The sequence below is a fragment of the Amphichorda felina genome (genome assembly GCF_050947745.1).
Source record: "Amphichorda felina strain 45539 chromosome Unknown scaffold_8, whole genome shotgun sequence".
NCBI classification, from domain to species: Eukaryota; Fungi; Ascomycota; class Sordariomycetes; order Hypocreales; family Bionectriaceae; genus Amphichorda; species Amphichorda felina.
The window spans coordinates 2,603,624-2,623,512 of NW_028145042.1; the positions used below are offsets into that span (position 1 = coordinate 2,603,624).

At 57.6% G+C, this 19,889-nt stretch overlaps 8 protein-coding genes across 8 annotated transcripts; 2 read left to right on the forward strand and 6 right to left on the reverse strand.

Annotated features, from left to right (window-relative positions):
* Nucleotides 1–91: 91 nt before the first annotated feature.
* On the reverse strand, nucleotides 92–2,351 carry ACO1O0_008480 (HAUS augmin-like complex subunit 6 N-terminus-domain-containing protein; the record flags this gene model as incomplete). The annotated part of the gene is given in 3 exon segments (XM_083197844.1): nucleotides 92–1,981; nucleotides 2,031–2,324; nucleotides 2,343–2,351. The coding sequence occupies 3 exon segments, from the start codon at nucleotides 2,349–2,351 to the stop codon at nucleotides 92–94; spliced, it is 2,193 nt and encodes a 730-aa protein (XP_083047312.1).
* A 1,019-nt stretch (nucleotides 2,352–3,370) lies between these two features.
* Nucleotides 3,371–6,295, forward strand: ACO1O0_008481 (YwbE family protein; the record flags this gene model as incomplete). The annotated part of the gene is made up of 5 exons (XM_083197845.1): nucleotides 3,371–3,463; nucleotides 3,490–4,277; nucleotides 4,329–4,609; nucleotides 4,668–5,278; nucleotides 5,744–6,295. The coding sequence occupies 5 exons, from the start codon at nucleotides 3,371–3,373 to the stop codon at nucleotides 6,293–6,295; spliced, it is 2,325 nt and encodes a 774-aa protein (XP_083047313.1).
* A 735-nt stretch (nucleotides 6,296–7,030) lies between these two features.
* ACO1O0_008482 (uncharacterized protein) lies at nucleotides 7,031–9,050 on the reverse strand (the record flags this gene model as incomplete). The annotated part of the gene is made up of 6 exons (XM_083197846.1): nucleotides 7,031–7,708; nucleotides 7,768–7,844; nucleotides 7,908–8,361; nucleotides 8,497–8,521; nucleotides 8,573–8,833; nucleotides 8,890–9,050. 6 exons carry the CDS (start codon nucleotides 9,048–9,050, stop codon nucleotides 7,031–7,033), a joined length of 1,656 nt encoding a protein of 551 aa, XP_083047314.1.
* A 1,258-nt stretch (nucleotides 9,051–10,308) lies between these two features.
* Nucleotides 10,309–11,079, forward strand: ACO1O0_008483 (adaptin-ear-binding coat-associated family protein; the record flags this gene model as incomplete). Its single annotated transcript, XM_083197847.1, has 1 exon — nucleotides 10,309–11,079. One exon carries the CDS (start codon nucleotides 10,309–10,311, stop codon nucleotides 11,077–11,079), a length of 771 nt encoding a protein of 256 aa, XP_083047315.1.
* Nucleotides 11,080–11,255: 176 nt separating this feature from the next.
* ACO1O0_008484 (uncharacterized protein) lies at nucleotides 11,256–12,101 on the reverse strand (the record flags this gene model as incomplete). Its single annotated transcript, XM_083197848.1, has 2 exons — nucleotides 11,256–12,032; nucleotides 12,096–12,101. 2 exons carry the CDS (start codon nucleotides 12,099–12,101, stop codon nucleotides 11,256–11,258), a joined length of 783 nt encoding a protein of 260 aa, XP_083047316.1.
* Nucleotides 12,102–12,746: 645 nt separating this feature from the next.
* Nucleotides 12,747–13,953, reverse strand: ACO1O0_008485 (uncharacterized protein; the record flags this gene model as incomplete). Its single annotated transcript, XM_083197849.1, has 3 exons — nucleotides 12,747–13,543; nucleotides 13,638–13,869; nucleotides 13,897–13,953. The coding sequence occupies 3 exons, from the start codon at nucleotides 13,951–13,953 to the stop codon at nucleotides 12,747–12,749; spliced, it is 1,086 nt and encodes a 361-aa protein (XP_083047317.1).
* A 435-nt stretch (nucleotides 13,954–14,388) lies between these two features.
* ACO1O0_008486 (lipid-binding SYLF domain-containing protein) lies at nucleotides 14,389–15,939 on the reverse strand (the record flags this gene model as incomplete). Its single annotated transcript, XM_083197850.1, has 2 exons — nucleotides 14,389–15,644; nucleotides 15,735–15,939. 2 exons carry the CDS (start codon nucleotides 15,937–15,939, stop codon nucleotides 14,389–14,391), a joined length of 1,461 nt encoding a protein of 486 aa, XP_083047318.1.
* A 563-nt stretch (nucleotides 15,940–16,502) lies between these two features.
* ACO1O0_008487 (uncharacterized protein) lies at nucleotides 16,503–17,810 on the reverse strand (the record flags this gene model as incomplete). Its single annotated transcript, XM_083197851.1, has 1 exon — nucleotides 16,503–17,810. One exon carries the CDS (start codon nucleotides 17,808–17,810, stop codon nucleotides 16,503–16,505), a length of 1,308 nt encoding a protein of 435 aa, XP_083047319.1.
* Nucleotides 17,811–19,889: the final 2,079 nt, after the last annotated feature.

Below are 19,889 nucleotides of genomic sequence, written 5' to 3' on the forward strand. Positions count from 1 at the left end.
TAACACTCCAACCTGGGTATCACATCTATCGTCCAATACCCTGAGATTCATCTAGTATCTTTCAATCCGCGTATCATTCCAAATCTCAAATTCATTCCCTGTAGTCATAGTCGAAATCTTCTCTGATCGGACTAGGAAGCGGACTCGCTTGAATCTTGGGCCGTGACCGAAATACCGCTTCCATGTCCTCCTCGCCTATCAACTCTTCTGCCAGCGCACTCTGTTCCTCGCCCTCGTCCACTTTGGGAAAGTGGCTGCCTTCTCTGCGCTGCGGCGGCAATCTTAATCGGCGCTGGGACCGACGGCGTTCAAGTTGGGCCCTTTGCTGCGCCTTCTCAAAACCAGCCATGCTGCGACGAGTCCGGCTGACGAGATCCCCCGCCTCATCTTCCATGAGCGTCTTGCTGTCACCATCTACGCCGTCACTGGCCCCCATGGCTATGGTCCCGGTAATCGTGGGCTCAGAGTCCAAATCCTCATCCTCGAGGAAGAGGGAGGAGCCGCGAGGTGCCATGGAGAGACGCGTTCGGTCCGCGAGGGAGAGTGTGTGGCGTGGCTTGGTGCGTTTGCTTGGGGATGGCGATGCGTTGTTCATGGATTCCAGTATCAGATCGGCCGCTTCCTGAGTTGGAGAGACGGGGGCTTGTTCGTCCTGAGGTTGTTGAAATCGTGGCGGCGACTGGTTTATGGCTAAGCTGACCTTGGTGGGAGAGGAATGACGAGGTTGTGTATCGCTGACAACTTCGGGGTAAACCGGTCGGCCGAGGTCTGGCCGCGACAACGACTTCACAGACTCGCTTGATGACTGATCAGGCCGATTCAGCCTTGGCCGTGCAGGTTGTCGTTCTGCGCCATCAAGTTTTGATTGAAATGAGCTGATCGGCGGATGAACGGGGGCCGCAGCGGGGGCGTCGTCCTCCAGATCGCTCATTTCTGAGATCTCCGACACTCGCTCCGTGCCAGAGGAGCGCCTGTTATGCCTGTGTCTGTGTCTAGTTTGGAGAAAACCAAGCGGATTAGGCTTCTTGTCGGCGTCTGCCAACTCATCTCTGAGTCCATCAAGCAGATCACGGTATTCGCCATTGATCCAATTTCCCCTGGGCTTGGTGGTTTTCCTAGGACTCATCCGGCCCAGTCTCAAATCCTCGTGTGCACCAAAGCCAAGATCAATCCCCTTTCCTCGCGACTGTAGCTTGGCCTTTGAGGGCGACGGTGGTTCCGATGTCCCGTCGCCAAACATGCTTCGGCGGTAGCCTTGCCACTTTTCTAGCCTCTCCCTATGCACTCTTACGCGAGTGTCGAGCTGCTCCAACAGCCCGGCGTCCTTGTCTTCCAGCTCGCCCAGCCTACTCTGTTCGACTCTCCGCCATACTCTGTCGAATGGCATGCCAAAGGGTCCGTCCTTTTTAGGACCTGCGTCGCCGTGGAGCAGCGTCTCCATCCACCGCTCATTGCCAGACCAGTTGTTGCGTACAGTACGCCGCATCTCCCGCCTCGCGTCCTCAGATATCGTCTTGGTGGTGTCGTTTTGCTCTCTATGACGGGCCTCCTCATGCCTGCGAGCGACACCCCTCTCCTTGACGCCAAGTAGGTCGGCAAAGTCGCGGAACTTGGCCCTCTCCTCCTCTTTTCGCTCCCATAACCGATGCAGAGCGACCTTGTGGGCGATGATGAGGGCGCCAAGGACCGTCTTGTCGTCTTTGTAGCCTTTGCTTTCCAAGGCCATGGAGAGCGCCAGGGCCGGATGCTGGCCGCTGGCAGCAGTCTCGTCCATGACGACTTTCTTCAGAACAGCAGCGGAGAAGGCAGCGAGAACATCCTCCAGCCGCTCCCCCTTGCACTCATCCAGCATCGTCTTCCGGAGAAGGGCATCGCGGCCGAGGACGCCATTCTTCTTAGCTTGCTCGAGGGCTCGGAGGAGGGCGGCGCGGAGATTGATAGACTGGACCTGGTCAAGGGGCGGGAAGAAGGGTTTGAGCTTCTGAGAGGTTGGTTAGCCATGAGTTGCACGGCGGTGCACAGATGCTTACCTTGGCCGCCTCCTCTGGGTCCCATAGGGCGAAGAGCTGGAAGAGAGCCCACTCGACACATTGGATCCTCTTCTTCTGGCCCTGGGCGGTGGTGCCCGTAGAAAATGTCTCGCTCGAGATTCCTGGCCAGTCAGGCAAAAGATCCAGGTCGAGTAGTTTGAGGTTCTTCAGGAAGAGGGTCAGGGGAGCAATCGTGGGGATAGCATTGTGGCTCGAGGCGTGGGGAGCTTGCTGGTGGGGGTGTCTGACGACGGCGCTGGGAGCTAGTTGGGCAGAGCGAGTCTTGGAATGCGCCTGGAGTCGCTGTTGGACGGCGGCCATGGCGATGCTATGCCCATCCTTCGCCCTGATATCAGGGAAGGAGAGAGGTCACGTCTTCTAGCGGTGGGCAAGAATGTCGGTGTCGGACTGTCGGTGTTGGGAGGATCAACAATTGTCAACATGGTGGCCCAGCCCTGTAGCGCATCGTCCATCGTGCATGCAGCGTTACCGGAGCTCCACTTTTCCGCCATGGGACAGCGTCTTCCTCGGCTGCAGGCCTCGATTCAATGATAGGTATCCCTAAGATGCTCTACAAGGATCTATCGAGTGGATTTTGGCGACTCGGAATTATATTAATGACGATGACAGTCCCTGGGGTAGACTCTGTGAGCTCTCTCTCTCTCTCTCTCAATGTCTTAAGCCTGCATCACCTGGTTCATTTACTCATACAGCACATGATGGTAAGTTGACAAAAAAAGTGTGAAACAATGAAAAGAGGTGAAAATATGCAGGAATATATTGACAAGTTATTTTATTGGGCCCTCTAGAAACAGAACCAAACCCAATAATGAACATAATAACTGGCTACGAACTTATACATAGGTAAACAACGGCTCAGGGTAGGTCGAGGCTTGGGGGGGTTTTAGTGTGGCGTAGAACTGACAGTCTGGGATGCGCCACAAATGCATCGCTGTGACGGGATTCGCTGAACTCCATTGCTCCAGCTCTCCGAAAAAGAAGCTGAACCCCGTCGCAGCATCGTCTCGCTCTCATCTCACATTCATCTCACTGCCACGCACAACGTCGCACCAACCGGGATCTCAGATACCGTCGCATGTCTTTTAGCTCTCTGAGCCAGTCTCAAGGCTTCGCCGCCTCTCGCCACCACCTGCGCACGAATTTCACGACATCTTGACCAGATCGTCCTGCCCACTGCGATATCCGCGCCATCCGGTGAGGCATCTCGAATCCCGATGCCAATGCCTTGCCGTTGACCATTCAGCGGCACCGCCACCGACTTCCATCCCGGATCCGGATGGCACCACCGGATCTGACGTCCCCCAAGGGCTCCTCCCCCGATGGCGGAGCTCCGGCCGGCTACGGGAGGTCATGCACCAATTGCTCCCGCGCCAAGTGCAAATGCATCCTCCGTCCTGGGAGCGGCGGGATCTGTGAGAGGTGCTATCGCCTGGGCAAGGAATGCAACCCCATAGCTGCCACGCGGAAGCGCGTGGAGAAGAAACACTCCTCGTCCCGCACCGCCCAGCTGGAAGAGAAGCTCGACGACCTCGTCTCTATCCTTCGATCCTCACAGGGCGGTGCCATCCCCAGCTCCCGGCCAGCCTATTCTGAGCCACACCGTCAGGGTCACATCGCCCAACCCAGTCGTCTGGACTCTCTGGCCACAGCGGCAACGGCATCTAGCCCCCATGCCGGGTTTCCTTCTCACCCGAACCTCAACGCCAACTTCAACGAGAGCGATGAGCACTCTGAGCCAACCCCAGCCGAGGCGGAGCTGTACTTGCAAAAGTTTCGGGTTTGGCTCAAGAACTTCCCCTTCATGTACATACCCCCTGACCAGACCGCCGCCGAGCTCCGCCGTGACCGGCCTTTTCTATGGCTTTGCATAATGAACATCACCAGCATGTCCGTGCCCCAGATGCTGGCCATGAAGAACAAGGTGCGCCGGGAGGTCGCCGAGGCTGTCGTCATCAGGCACGAGCCCACCCTGGAAATTGTCCAGGGACTGCTGGCATACATTGGGTGGGCGATAATGAACTCGGGTGCTGGGTGGAAGCCCTTCGTTGTCCTCTTTGCAAACCTTGCCCTGAGTGTATCCTATGAGCTGGGCCTGACGCGCTCCCCTGCAGAGGAGCAGTACTTTGCGACCTGCTTCAAAGCCTGGGGTGGTCGGCAACCGCACCCAAAGCCGAGGACTCTGGAAGAGAGACGAGTGTTGATATCGCTGTGGTTCTTGACATCCATGTACGTCACGTCTGCCTACAGCTCCCCCGTTCCTGTAGCTAACATTTAAAGTATCGCGTCCTTCATCGGCAAGATGGAACCCCTCCGCTGGACTCCCCACATGGAAGAGAGCCTGGAGATTCTGGAGCGGGACAAGGAATATGTTCAGGACGAGATCCTCACATCATTGATACGCATGCAGCTAGTCGCCGACGAGGCGCACAAGCTACTCGTTCAGGACGTCATGAGGGGCGAGGATGGAGGCCACACACCAAGCTTTGTCTACAGGAAGAGCATGCTGAATCAGCTTCAATCTGCTCGCGATAACATGACGCCAACGGCAAATGCAAGCTGTACGTACCCACGTACCACGCGGAATACTGGTGATCGGAGACTGACTTTGGCCGGCAGATATTGTTCAGGCCCAGGGCTATGCCACCGAAATTCTCATACATTCCATGGGTCTATTCAAAACTTCAATGCCCGACGGCCAGCGCATCGACGCGCTCTACTCATGCCTCCGCGCTATCCGTGGTTGGTACGACATTTTCTTCTCCATTCCACTGCCCGAACTCGCGAGCCTTCCATTTGCCGTCTTCATCCAGCTTTCGCAGACGCAGATTGCCCTCTACCGTCTCACCATGACGGACGATCCGGCATGGGACAAGGAGGTCCTCCGGGGGACGGCAGACCTACTCGTCATCCTCGACCGCACGATTGAGCGCTTCGACGCCATGGGATCGGCGTATCCCATGAAGCCGGCGGACGACGAGGAGACCATCTTCACCAGGGCGATGAAGATATTGAAGAACACCAAGACAAGCTGGGAGCCCGCGCTGGCTCCGAAGCTAGGCGGCTTGTCAACACCGACGGGCTCGACCACTACTGCTGGGGGAACCAACGGTGCTGGGGGGCCGATGCCCATGGGTACGGGGCCGTCTGCGATGGCATCAGGGGGACACGGGATGTCGGATGCGAACGGCCCATTTGTGGACCCGGTGATGATGGATTTCACGGATCTGGTATGGATGACGGATATATTTGGGCCTTGGGATTGCTGAAGGTAGTTTGTGCCGCGTATGCGTTGGTGTTTGTGCATGTATGAGTAGCTCTCACGACTCGCTGTTTAGGTGGGATATTAGAGGAACGGGGCGCATAGGAGTATTTAGATGGCCCTGCATTAATAGATTAGGCAGAAATTACACTAAAAATTAATTGAAAGCCCTCGGCTGAATCGTAGGAGTATGGCATATAGTCTACCGAACTGAATATTATTGCAGTGATAAATAGAGTTATAAATCATCAAGGGCTGGCGTCACTAACAACTAAATGGGGAGAATTTTGGTGGAGCACAACCACCAACGTCTGTTGAGCTTCAACCCACCATCACCATCTTCTTTCTCTCAACTAGAAACACCGCCTTGCAACCATTCCCACCGCCCACTATGCAACGACCACGCAATCGCCAACCGCGACCTCCGCGACAGCAAGACAACCGGCCCTCGTACAGCTCCTCCCGACCACCCCAGTCGAACCACCAGCGCCCAAACGGCCCCGTCCCAACGATCCAGCAGGTCGTCCCCGGCGCGAGCGTCTCCATCGTCCTCAAGGAAGACCAGCCGACCGGGCGCGAAACACAGGGCGTCATCCAGGATGTTCTCACCAATGGAAACCACCCGCGAGGCATCAAGGTGCGGCTCCGGGACGGCCAGGTCGGCAGGGTGCAGAGGATGATGGCAGGAGGGAGCTCTGAGGAGACGGCAACGACGGTGGCTGCTACTGCTGCTGCTGCGAGACCACCACCGACGACGGCAGGGCGATTCACGATGCGGTATACTGATGTCCGTGCGGATGACGAGTTCCTCGAGGGCCCCCCACCGCGGAGTCTGGCCGACTTCTTCCCCGAGGAACCTGCACCAGCTGCGGATGCGCGTGCTGGTGAGCCGGCGCAGGGGACGGCCAAGTGCCCCATCTGCGAGTGCTTCGAGGGCGATGAGGTTGCGGTGTCGTATCACGTGGAGAGGGAGCATTTAACCTGAGATTGCTCGACCTTATGGCTACATCATGAGATGTGTGCAACTGGGGGACTGGCGGCGAACCTACGTCCCAACATGCGACTAAAGGTGCCTAGGGATGCCGCTGTGTGCATGCAAACTCCTAGGGACAACTAGAAACAGTGCTGATGGAAGCGATTCCGTGGGTGTCCTCGGCCAGGCCTGCCCGGGTCCTTACTGCCTTCCTAACACCCGCTTCATGAGGGGCAAAGTCGTTCTCGTCTTTCGGCCTAGGAGAAGATTTCATATTGATGAGAGCAACTCTATTTAGCTGTTAATCGGTCAGCTTTATGGCGCCACGCACGCTGGAGGTGTGGCGGGTTGCCTAGATTCCTTTTGCCGATGGCGGACTGGGATGATACCGCCAGATCTGCGCATAGATCTCTGTCAAGTGTTGACCTCATCTACGCGTAACTCGCAGGCATCATATAGCTGAAATTCTGGGGAGATAGTTACTCGCCACAGTTTGCGCAATCTCTCGCGGGAAAAGGACTCAACCGGACGGCTGCAATCGGCCACTATGTTGCTGTGAGGTGCCTCGACTACCTAAAGCTACCCGAGGAACTCAGCTTCACGATATGAATCAGCGATAATACTAGGACCTTGAGAGTTGATTAGATCCGTGGTATTTACAACTTTGAATCCAGTTCACATGACTACCCTAATCTTGAACCATATTTCTTGATGCTGTCATACCACCTAGTGTCAAGACTTGCTGGTTTAGTTACCAGCTGCTAATACGTCTGATGCCGAATCTTTCCCCTTCTGCTCTTTTACCGCGCGACGCCTGTACCCGGAGGCACCGAAGCGGATCTTGCCCAGCTCCTCGGCATCCTCGTGGGGCACGATTCTGAGCCTGGCAGCCTCCTTGGGGGTGAAGGTCGCCCAGTCATCGTACTCGTCATATTCCCCGGCCCCGTTAATCGGGAAGACCAAGCTTGTGGCGTAGAAGAGCGCAAAGGAGATGCCGAAGCCGGTGAAGAAGGCCGTGTAGAAGAGCTGGTAGAGGGCTTTCGGGGCAGTCTCCATACCGCCGGCGCTGACAATCAGTCCCCCTATCGTGGGCGCCCACCCGGCAACCCAGCAGGGGATCACGCGCCAGTTGAAGCCGTGCGAGAACCAGTAGTCAGAGTCCTGCGGGCGGTAGAGGTGGTTGAGCCTGATCTTCTGGCGGCGGATGAGGAAGTAATCGCACGTCATGACGCCGATCAGGGGCGCCAGAAACACGGAGAAGGAGCTAAGGACGGTGACGAATGTGACGGCGCGGTTGATCAGTTGCCACGGTTGGATGATCCAGGTGGCCAGGAAGGTTATGATGGCTCCGCGGCGGATGGTGATGTATCGGGGGAACAGGCCGGCGAGATCGATGCCCCCTGCGACGGCGTTTCCGCAGACATTCTACCGCCTGTGAGTAACCGTCCAACGTGCGGGCTTGCAAGGTGTTGCAAGGGTCTTACCTGGAAGAGGGCGGCAAAGGTGAACGCAAGAGAGAGAAAAAAGACACCGGCGCGCGCCTTGGATGACCCCCCACCGTCTGTCCAGCATCAGCATCTGCTGCTCCTTGGGTCAATGGCGGTCAACGGCAGGGTGTACTCACCCTCCATCATGACCATCATGAGGTCCGGCGGGTTCCACCATATCTCGCCGTAGATGACCTGGCACGCTGCCGTGGTGACCAGGCCGCCAATGGAGACGAGAATCCCAACCACCCAGTGCACAGAGAAGGTGCCAACCACAAAGGCAATGTGCCTGTTGGCGTAGCGGGAAAAGTCGCTCTCGTTTGCGATGCCTGCGGCCGAGGACCCGATGGCCTGGTTCAGGGCAGCCATCATGATCCACGAGACACTCCACTGCGATGTCGAGGAGACCTCCTGGCCCTGGTAGAAGACAGGACCGACGCCCCCCGCGACGGACAGGGACCAGATCATCATGGCCAGCATGGCGATGCCGCAGCCGACGCTAGATATGAAGAAGGGCTTCTTGAAGCGCTCCGGCCGGATGAGCAGGAAGGGGATGGAGACGACCCAGAAGACGATGAAGCCCACCATTTCCTGGGTTGTTGTTGGCACACTGGCAGGCAGCGTGTTTTTGAGTCTCATGAAGGAGGGCCATATCGCGGTTATGCAGACCCTGCGATGGCCTAGGTCAGGCACCGAGACTTCTCTCATCAAGGCTGTTCGACTTACGTGACCAGCTTCCCTCCGTTCCAACCTGTGTGTGGCTTCATCAGCTTGTCATATTCGTTGATAAACCAAGAGTCACTTGCATTGAAGAGCAGTCCAGACAAAGTTCAATAGGACACGCTGGACCAGGGGGATATACGCCCCTCTCAGTCCCCATGTAAATCTGTTCTGGACGGTGAAGCCGATATGCCACGTCAAGCCGCACCAGGCCACGATGCAGGCGAACGATGAGACGACGAAGCGAGACACGACGATGATGGCCATGGCCTGGCCTGCAGACAGCCCCTGGGTCAGGAATGCATTGGGCGTCTGCCAAGTTGCGATGTTGAGCGCGCCGCTCCTCCGTGTAAGCAACGACTTGTGGGAGGGTACATGGGGAGAAGTTCGCCCACTCACAGCGACCCCATGCCAAAGAAGTTGAACCACCCCCAGGTCCTTCGCGAGGGCGGCAGGGGGATCAGGTCGCGGTTACACCAGGCCGTCGTTTCCTCATGGCGGCCCTCGTCGGCTTCGACGATCGCCGCGTCCCGGAGTTTGCGCATCACCTTGGTCGCCATGCTGGGTGCTGCTGATGGACATGAGGGGGGTGACCATGGGGTGCAGACCTTCTGGCCATCGTGGGCCTCCTCGGCTTCTTATTCTTTGCTTAATTGGGAACCTGTGTGATGCAAGGCCAGGCCTGTCGGATCGAGAACGCTATCGACATGGCTCAACAAGCACAGGTGTGTAGCATTCGATGCAACCTAGCTGCTGCGTTCTGGACTGGACAAGCGTAATACATCACGTACTGTTGTACATCTTGCAGAAATGGGGCTGCAGGAAGCATGGGAGTGCCAAGAAGCATGCGTTCTTACACCTGCAAAGGCAAAGCGGGGGTTGAGATAGACTCTTCTTGGCCAACTCTAAGGTACATACGCGAAGGGTTTATACCTAGCAGACACCGCCAAGGGAGAATTATAGCAAGACTTCCATTTCCAAGACGCCGTCTCTCGCCTCAACTCCAACTGCCTGTCTTTGCCACGCACAAGGACGGGGCTATTCTGAACGTTGGTGCTGCTGTTCGGATTCAGGGACTTAAGATTATAAGCGCCTGGGCAAGTTTAGCAAGTGCACAATTTGACAGACAGGTTTGATGAGTCGCCATAGGGAGAATATGGGAAGGGATGTCTAGTGCAATTCCCCAGGAGAAGCATCTATATGTGCTCCGGATACTGGGTATAGATGTTTGTAGGAACGTACGATAGTAGTCGCCTGATCTCAGGCCTATTACCCAACAGCTCTATTATCCAAGCGATACTTGTGAACTTTAGTGTTTCGCATTTGGATTCCGGGCGCCTCATCAGATGATGATGGTCTTGGCCCCCATGCACAGGTTTGCCTGGCTCAAATGAGTCACGGGGATGTGGGCGAGGACTGTTGCCTGCGCCGTGCTTCGTTGCTCCTGTGGCTCCTTCAAAAGCAATCCTTGCCATCCTCCATGGTTGAACATTTATATTTATGCATCTCCCCGGCTATTATTGCAGTCCTGTCGGTAGTTTCCACCACTCCACCGCCCACAGTCATCTCCCCACCACCCCCACCATCATCCGATAGTTTCCATCCATCATCTCCTTATCACCTCCACGCTTACTCCCATCCTCCTCAACATCAACCTCATTGACCCCATTGGCCTCAACTGCCCTCGACCTGGTTCACTGCCCGACCGCCACGACCAGCCAGCACGCTATGAACCCGTGACACCACGACACCAGCTCCATTACTCACCAAACACCCATCAAACATCAACCACCCATCAACCACCCATCAAACCCCACCATGGAGCTCCTCGACCCCGCCACAGGCTCCCCCCTCCCCAGCGACGCCATCCAGCGCATCCTCTTCCTCGCCAACGCCGTCCACGTCTACAACATCCCCCCCTTGCCCTCCACCCGAGGCCACTCCGCCGCCTCCTGGACCGCCGACCCCTCGCGCCACATCTTCACCGCCCGCCTGCGCGTCCTCGAGACCAGCCACGCCGACACCCTCAAGGTCGACCTCGTCCTCGAGGACTCCTCCACCGCCGCCCTCTTCGCCGCGTGCCCCTACACCGGCCCCTCCGCCGTCGAGCCCGTCATCGACAGCAGCCGCTTCTTCGCCGTCACCGTCCGCGACCCCACCGGCCGCAAGGCCGTCCTGGGCATCGGCTTCGAGGAGCGCGGCGAGGCCTTCGACCTGGGCGTCGCGCTGCAGGAGGCGCGCAGGGCCCTGGGGTGGGAGAGCGGGCCCGGCGCCCTGGGCGGGGGGAAGAAGAAGGGTGCTGCGGCCGAGGAGGACAAGGACTACAGCCTGAAGGACGGCGAGACGATAACGGTCAACATCGGGAGCACGGGGATTGGAAGGAGGCGCGCCCAGCAGCAGCAGAGTGCGGCGGCAGCCGAGGGGAGTCTGCAGTCGTTTGCGCTGCCGCCCCCGCCGGGGTCGTCGTCGTCATCGACGGGTGGTGGGTTTAATCTCCCGCCGCCGCCGAGCGCAGAGGACGTCAAGCGGAAGAGGCGGTCGGCGCAGGAGCTGGGCTTCGACGATGGGCAGTTTGGCGAGTTTGCATAGATGTATATGTTTTCACTCTGGGGGCGCGAGGAGGTGATAGCGATGAGGAGCGACGAGACAAGCGCGGCTGGCTGCTGGTACGGTGATGCTGTGCTTGATGGATTAATCTAATGCTACATATACGTGGTTGCCCAGGCTCACTCCAATTTTCAACACCGAGGTGAATTCCAATTCAATTAGGGAGCCTCGTGCTGGGGCCACATGGATCGCAGGTTGGGCAGGCTGAGACGCTTCTCCCCTTTCTCCCGTGGTGATAGCATCTCTCCATCCAGGGAAGGCCGTCTCCGGACTACGGCCTCGCATGTGCCCTCCTCGTGTTCATACTCGTACTCCAACCCATGGTTCAACAAGTCGTCATCCGCTCCATCCACCGTCTCAAGACTCCTCAGTCCAGACCACCAAGTCGCGTCCACCGCCGAATCCCGCGGTACAAACTCCGGCGTAGCGGCGTTGAGACAAGCCGCCCCGCCGTCGGCCGACGGCTCCTGTGAGACATATGACGTCGGGGAGAGAGCAAAGTACGAGCAGGACACCTCCGTAGTACCGCCATCACCACCAGCAGCACTCTGGCAGAATGCCCTCCTCTCCCGCCGCGCCTGATCCCACGCCTCTTGGCTCTGCAGCTCCACACACAGCTCCCCCAGCCGCACAAGCAGCGCCCTCTCCTGGCTCCCCGTGTCGTTCAGCCTGGCCCGCAGGAGGCTCAGCTGCTTCCGCAGCCGGCGGCGCTGCTTGCCAGGCACGTCGGCAACGCGCTGCAGCTGCTCGTCCACGGACGAGTACTGCCGGATGAGGTCCGTGGCGCGGAGGGACTGGGCCTGCAGGGCGGAGACGAGGTAGGCTCGCTCGGTGTAGACTTGCTGGTACTCGCGGGGGGAGAAGATGAGGTCTGAGGCGGCGGTGGAGCGACGCCTGGGCTCGGGATGGCTGCGAGTGCGGATGGCGGTGGTTGACTGGCGTTGAGAGGAGACAGTTGCTGGTAGTGAGACTGGGGTTGAGGGGTGACAGATTGGTACTGGCATTGGTCTGGCTGGTAACACTGATATCTCGGGATGAGAGAAGTCCATCTTCTCAGGAGGTGGTGTCATCATCAATGGTGGGTAAACTGCCTCGACATTATCGCGGCATGGATCCATCACTTCGACAGGGAAACTCTGTTCGTATAGACAGACTCTACAACTGAGAGGGTTGGGGTCGCCCACTCTGACTTTACATACATCCATACCTTCTTCTGTGAGATGGTGAGGGGGTTATTTGAGCAAACAAAGCAGGGATTCAACAGCCATAGCTGGTATTGGCTGGCTTCGGCCCTTGAGCACGCCTAACAGAGTCGAGTTCTGGACTTGTGTTTCTGTGGCCTGGGCGCCCATATGTTCAATCATATTGGAGTGGCTCCCATCCCTTGAATGCAGTGATTGCACTCTGAGATGGGAGGTGGTCGCGGCGAGATCTGTGCTTGAGCAGCCACAAAGAGGACTTGCATGGAGGCATTGACAGCTACGTGTGTCGCCCAAAGAGAAGACGGGCTCTCTCTCTTCGCAATTCATCCATCCCTGCTGTTAGTTACCATCCATCACGGAGGTCCATGTCGGATCAACCCTTCCAGTCGAGGCATGGTCAAGGCCCGAGGCACCACAAGCAGGATCGGCCCCAGAAGCTAGCGACTGTTAAATGGCAAAACCCTCATGGCCAGGCGGCTCCTCGAAGCGCCACAGGCCAGCATCCATAGCCGCCTTGCGCACGGAGGAGACCTCACTGCCGGTGACCGCACGGTTGATCTCGGCGTACCTCACCTCCTCATGCTCCGACTCCTTTCCGTCCTTGGCCTTCTTACCACGCCTCTTCTTACCAACATGGGCATCCGGGTGGTACTGCTCCATGATATTGACAAAGCAGTCGGCGGACACCTCCCTCGCCAGAAACCGCATAATCTCGGCGCCCTCATCCTCCTTGCCCGGCATGACCAGGTGCCGCACCAGCAGGCCCCTCTTTGCGATGCCATCCCCCGTGAAGCTCAGGTCACCCACCTGCCCGTGCATGGCCCTGATGCTCTCCCTGGCGGTGGCGGCGTAGTCCTCGGTCTTGAGCAGGCGGCGCGACGACGCAGGCTCCCACACCTTGAAGTCGGCCAGGTAGATGTCGACAAGCCCGTCCATGAGGCGCAGCGAGTCGAGCGAGTCAAAGCTGGACGTGTTGTAGACGACGGGGAGCCTCAGCCCGTTGTCGCGCGCGTGCAGGATGCTCAGGGCGACCTGGGGCACGACGTGCTCGGGCGTGACAATGTTGATGTTGTGCACGCCGCCCACGTCCTGCAGCTTGAGGTACCAGTCTCCCAGGGCCTCCGGGGCCAGATCCATGCCGTTGGGCTGGTGGGAGATGTCGTAGTTCTGGCAGAAGACGCAGCGCATGTTGCAGCCGCTCATGAAGACGGCGCCGCTGCCGTGGTGGCCCTGGATGCATGTCTCTGTGTGGCGAGGGTCAGTCAATGGGATCACCTATGAGTACAATGTGGCATGTACATGTATGTATGAATAGTGCCATGCAAGGGATACACGGACCTTCGCCAAAGTGAGGGGCGATGACATTAACCTTGGCCGTGGCGCCGACCAGGCACATGCCCGTCGTCTCGTAGCGGTTGACGCCGCACAGGCGAGGGCACAGATTGCAGTTTCGCAGGTGCGCATAGGCCTGAGAGCGCTTCTTGGCTGCGTCGCGTGAGCTGAGCGTCTGGTATCGGGGGACGTAGTCGTCGAGGAGGAACGGCGGTGCCAGATGGAGGTGTCGAGGGGCCTGGGGGCTTTGGGAGAGCCCTCGAACCGTCGCGCCTAGGCCCCAGCTGGAGCATCCGGCCCGTCTTGTGAGTAGGCGGATCATGGTGGTGATGACCACGGCTGAAGAGCTTCCTCCATCGATGAATGACGGGAATGGTGATGAAACGCTGCGAGAGTCTCTTGCAGGATGTGAGGTTGATGGAAAAGTGGACCATTCCAGCCAGACCTGGGAGGATGCAACCACCACCCCGAATCATTCACATGTATGCATGCATGTGTCTACCCTAAATCCCCAAAACCCTTGTGAGGGGATGATGAGCTGATGAGAACTATTTTGAATATGAGTAATATCCCCATTTCAATACACAAATGAAGAACAGAAGTATCACCAACGTAACTTGTCATACTACTAGTACGGATACCTCGTCCTACATACTAGGTATGATACACATACTCCGTACACATACTCTACTACTGCATACAAATCGTCAATTGGTCATGTCTCATACTCTTTATCTGTACTCCCCATTTCTATCCCTCAATGATTTTCTGCCCTGGCTGCTTCAGGCCAAGATCTATGTTCCGCTCCATTCACCCCAGGCGTTGGAAAGTCTTCTTCAAAGTTCACGTCTTCAAACTCTGGTTCGGTAAACTGGGGAGCGTCAATATCCATCTTGGCCTTGATACTATCCTCCTCGAAAGTCTCTTGATCAAAGATCCGTTCGTCCTCCGAGTCTTGCCGTATTTTCGGCTGATGGAAACTACCAGATACGGGGCTCATTATGGGAGTCCCCGCCTCATCTGTGTGTGTGCCAGCCTCAGACATGGATCGATCCACGCTGGGCCTCAAGTTGGAATGTGAAGGCCGTGGGTGGCTCTCGCGCTTAGAGGCCGCCTCAGGGACACTTATGCTCCTGCTGCGCCGCTGCATAAGACTGTAGATGGGACTTGCCGGCCTCGGGTGGAACTCGAACTGGTCAACCGACGGCCTCGAGCGACTCCCGGCCTCGAGAATCTCGAGCCCTTCCCTCTGGAGAGCGAGCGCCCCAAACGGATCTGGATCGTCGGGCTCTGGGACTCCAAAGACGTGGTCGTCGCCAGGTGGTTCAATGTCCATATCACCTGGCACTAGCTGGCCCTCGAGCTCTGCCATCAACTCATCGTCCACATCCTCCCGGCCCTCGGCGGCCTTCAACGTCTCCATCAGCGTCTTGATACTCCGCGGCGGGTGCCGAGCCTTTCCGGCCAGAATGTCCGCCACGCCTATCTCCTCCCCGTAGAACCGAGCGTTCTCGTCCGTCCGCTCGATGATGATAGTCCCATCCACCTGCACACCGGCGTAGAACCCGCGCGACTTGAGGTACGTGAACACGGGCCTGTTCGCCTGCTTCCACTTGCCGTCATTCTCCAGCACGCCGCCCATACCGACCGGGCCCGCCACGGCGCTGATCTCGCCGCCCAGCGTGCACCGGATCTTGGTGAAGGCGTCGAGGGCCTTGCGGTTGTTGATGACGAGAACGCAGTCGTAGATGTCGACGCCCACGAGGAACCCCAGCCCCGCCGTGTGCAGCATGATTCCCGAGGGGGGAGACCACTCGCCGTCCTCCTGGCGCGCGACGAGCACGCCGGACCCGCCCGCGCCCGAGAACCACAGCCCCGTGCGCATCGTCGTGAAGATGGCGAGCCCGACCGCGTTCTGTATCACCTTCTGCGGGATCTTCTTGAGGACCTTTTGTTTCTTCTTGGGGCCTGCCTGGTCGGCCGGTGCCTGCTCTTCGGTGTAGAAGCCATCCTCTGCGAGCGCAAGTGTTAGCCTTACTATTCTGCAGATGTGGTTGCAAGAACATGGGGAGCGGGAAGGGGGGGGGGGGGGTTGGACCGTACTGCAAAATGACTGCAAGATCCTGGCTGCCTTGTCGCTCTCGAGATCTAGCGTCGTGGGCCAGAATGCCTCGCTGCCGACGCGGTTGGACAGCCTGTTGACGGGGGCGCCCAGCTTGTCGGCCCACCCCCAGACTTTGTCGAAACCTGCCTTGCTCTTCGTCCTGGTCTCGCCCCAGGACGGGAGCCTCCACCTGGATTTTTGCATATTGATAAATGTGCTAGAGGATAATGATAGTAATGATGATGATTATGAAGATGTGGTACTATGCCGACAATGCTGTTGAAGTGTGGAAGAAATTCTGCAAATTATGGCATCGGGGGATTGGTAATGTTATGACCGGAGGGACCGGAGGGGTCCGGGATTGTCGCCGGGTTTGGCCCCACCTCGCCTCCGGCGGGACAGGGTCAGACTTCCGCCCATCCCGAACCGCGTAAAGTATAACTCAAATACGTGTCAGGTTCATGACGTAGTCCAGCCAGATTCTCCCGCCCCCAATCTGAGACCCCTGACATGAGATTTTTCATCAATGACAGAGTAGTTTCGAGCCTCTTTTAGTTCTCAATCTGGGTATACGTCTCGTCCGGCACGGCCCGGCACTTACAAGGGGCCAGATCTTGGAAACTTCACCACGCGTCCGCGTTCCGTGAATCAATGGGATGATGAAAGGAAACTATAGCTCAATATAAAAATAGACACCCAGAATCTATCGCAAAACGGTCAAGTTACATCTTCAGCTCTCTGTCAGCCCTCGTCGACTGCAGCAACTCTCAGTCCAACCCCAAGTCCAACCGCTCAATCTTCCTCTTCAATGCATCTCTCTCCTTCGCCAGGTTCCTATTCTCCCGCTCCAGCTCATTCATCCTATCCAGACGCTCTCTGTACTTCCTCTCCCACTCAGACACCCGCGTGGGCCGCGGGTTCGTCGCGACAGGCACCACCTTCGGCTGCCTCTCCATCTTAAGAGTCTCTACCACCCCGTCGTGACGTTCAATGGCCGGCAGTATAAAGATGGGCGCCCTGTCCCCATCATCCTTGATCCGGTAGAACCGCGACACCAAGTCAACAACCACCAGGTCCCGCGATACGCCCCCTTCCTTGCCATTCTCCTTATCCCACATATCCCTCCACATCAGGCCACTCACTCCACGCTCCCGACGCACCCTCTCCTCCTCCTCCATCTCCGCCTCCCGCTCATCCAGCAACCTGTGAATCTCTTTCGTGACAGTATCCGCCGTATTGACAAGCAGATACGTGTCCTGCGAGTGACCCACCGCCCGCCCGGCTGCCAGCATCCCCTCCACCATCTGCAGCGGCCTGATCGCCACGCCCGCCAGCGCGTCTAGCGCGCGCCCGTAGCTCATCTCCAGGTCGTGCATTCGTACCACGAGGTGACGCTGGTGCAGCAGCCACTGGCCCAGCAGGGTGTTTTCCGCGCCAGCCATGGCACCGTCGCTATCGCCGTCCGCAGGCAGTAGGGACATGAGCCCCCCCACGGCGCTGAGCTCGTGGTCCAGGATCTCGAGACACTCGTTGGCGTGCCTGACCAGGCCGTGGTGCGTCATGTGCGGCCTGCGGAGGCCCTGCCTGCTCCCCGACGAGACGGACCCGGGCCCAAGGTCCTGGGCCGAGGCGAGCGGGCAGTGGTACAGGGGCAGGGAGGGGCGGGGCTCGTCGCGGACGTCGTTGTGGATGGCCCAGAGTGGCAGGTAGTGGGAGGCGTCGGCGGTGGTGTAGGGCTCGTCGAGGTTGTTGAGCCAGTCGAGGGCCTCGTCCGGGCGGTACTCTGGCGCGTCCAGGTGGTTGGCGGCGTCGGGGATGCCGTCGGCGGTGGAGACGCTGAGGTTGCGGATGAGGATGGTGAGGGACTGGGCGTGGCGCTTGAGGCTGAGCAGGGTGGGCGGTTTGGGCGAGGAGAGGTAGGAGCAGTTGACGTGGCAGAGGAGGTCGAAGTCCTTCTCGGTCAGGATGCCGTTGGAGGGGACGGTCCAGCGGCAGGACCAGCTTCTTGCGTAGTTAGTTGCAGGTACGATCCGGCGGGTGCTCCCGGAGTGCTCTGTTGAAGGGCGCAATGCCATGGCGATGTCTATTGACGGCTTGTATGACTGGGATAGTAGACAGAGTGTCACTCTAGTTGTCTAGCTCGTACAGACTGTAGTTTAGTTGGACCCGGAGAACACAAAGAAGCCAAGTTTCAAATTTTCATTCCACGAGGGATCCTTGGGGTCTATTTATCTCCTCTCTTGTTCTATTATTGACACTTGCTATATATGGCTGAATGTAGGCTTGATTGCGGAGTGGCTCGAGCATTTCGAAAGGGAGGAATCCTTATCATGATGCTATTCAGAGAACAAAGAGATCACACCTGACGAGACGAGGGCAAAAATCGGCCGCAAAGCAGTGCCTACTTATTTTCGGACATGATTTTCCCAGTTTCCCTCGTATATCAAATTGGTATTGTGCCATACCTCGTTCCCCCCTTCAGAATTTCCAGAAGCTCTCATAAATCAATGACCATCCCAGCTGACGAGTATCCTAATATTTTTACCATTGAGGAATAACATTAGCCCACCAACGGGTATCTACGCCTGTATACCCCTAGGGTATGGTAATACACTAGTAGTGGTTTGAGCTTGACGGTCGATGGTGAGTCGTGACACCCAAGGTACGAAGGTACTTCATAGTACGGATAGTGCTCCCCTCTTTCAGACTGGACGTGGGGGGCTTCTGCCAGCTGCAACTCTCCTGCAATGGAGAGACATGTCAACTTTGACCAAATATTATCAGGGGCCGGCGGCCCGACTGGGCGACTCGGCAGTGACGCGGCATTGACATCTCTCAATCATCCCTTGCAGTGTCTGACTGAATCAGTATGTCGACCTCAATCTCTGCTGTCACAAAGGTGGTGCGACCAGCGTCGCTTGGCAGGCTTGGTGACCAGGCGTGGTAACTTTCGAGTTTATCCTGGATATAAAGGCTTTTCTGTCGCGAGTCACGCTTGGTCGATCAGTATTCGCCGCGTTCCTCTACTAATGGGACACTTTTCCTAGACGGGGATACCAGGCAGGGGGTCACGTGGGGGGGACTTCGAAGTGCCGTTGGTGCCAAAGCTTGCTGCGCGAAGAACAATGGTCGTTGGCTGGGAGAGACGCGAAGGAGGGCACGAAAGTTTTATCGGTAGCTGCTCGGGAAGGGAACAACATGCACACTTACTTCATGTTTGAGGAGGTTGGGCTTCGGGTTGTTTCACAGCCAGGGGAGGATGCTGCCTGATGGTGGTTGAGACGGTGGCGAGGTTAATGAGCATGTTTTTTGGCGGTGACATCACTGGCGCAGTGAATACTTCCGACTTCACTCCTGCATACTGGAGTTCATGGTAGCGATTTGCGTAGTCAAATTGTGAACTGTCAAAAAGGTGACGAGGACATGCAAGGATTGGGAGGCAGAAAAGCCACACCAGCATCACCGGAGATCCAGAATTCCAGATTGCTCTGGCGCCGAGACATGCATGGCGGGTTCGAATAGCGTCACTGCCCACTGGGGCAGCCGGGAGGGGCGTCAGCGGCGGTTCAGCGATTCAGCGATCAACAGCGTGAGGTGAACAGCCAACACAGCCAACGCAGCCCACTGAAATCCACTGAGCCCACCATGCCCAGCTGGGCGCGTCGGCGCGGTGAGGGCCTTGAGGGGCGCGCGCAGATGGATCCACGTTAGCGTCATGGACGTCGGTCTAACCGTCCAATTCATGCATCTAGCCAACAGGTTGTTGTTAAACCCAGTTGAACAGCAAGATGACGGCTGGCTTCATCCTGTTTGACCTGGCTGGCAGGCTGTCTGCAGGCTGCCTTTTCAGTACCTAGTCATGCACCCGACGGCCTGACCGAGCCTGTGCACAGCGTGGCGCGCCCCGCGCCAACTCTACTATATGCTAGTAATATTGCTAGCGACATCAAACGTGGGAGATGCCGTACGAGTAGTAAAACCGTAAAACCGTAAATCTCCATCCCCCGCGCTAGCTGAAATAGATGCGCGATCCAATGCAACGGACGGCAACCATTGACCAAGCACCTTTTTGCAGCCTTTTTAGCACCTGTGAGGAGCGCGCTGGGCCCTGGGCTGATACTAGCTGACATTGGTGGTCCACTGGTCCAGGCCCG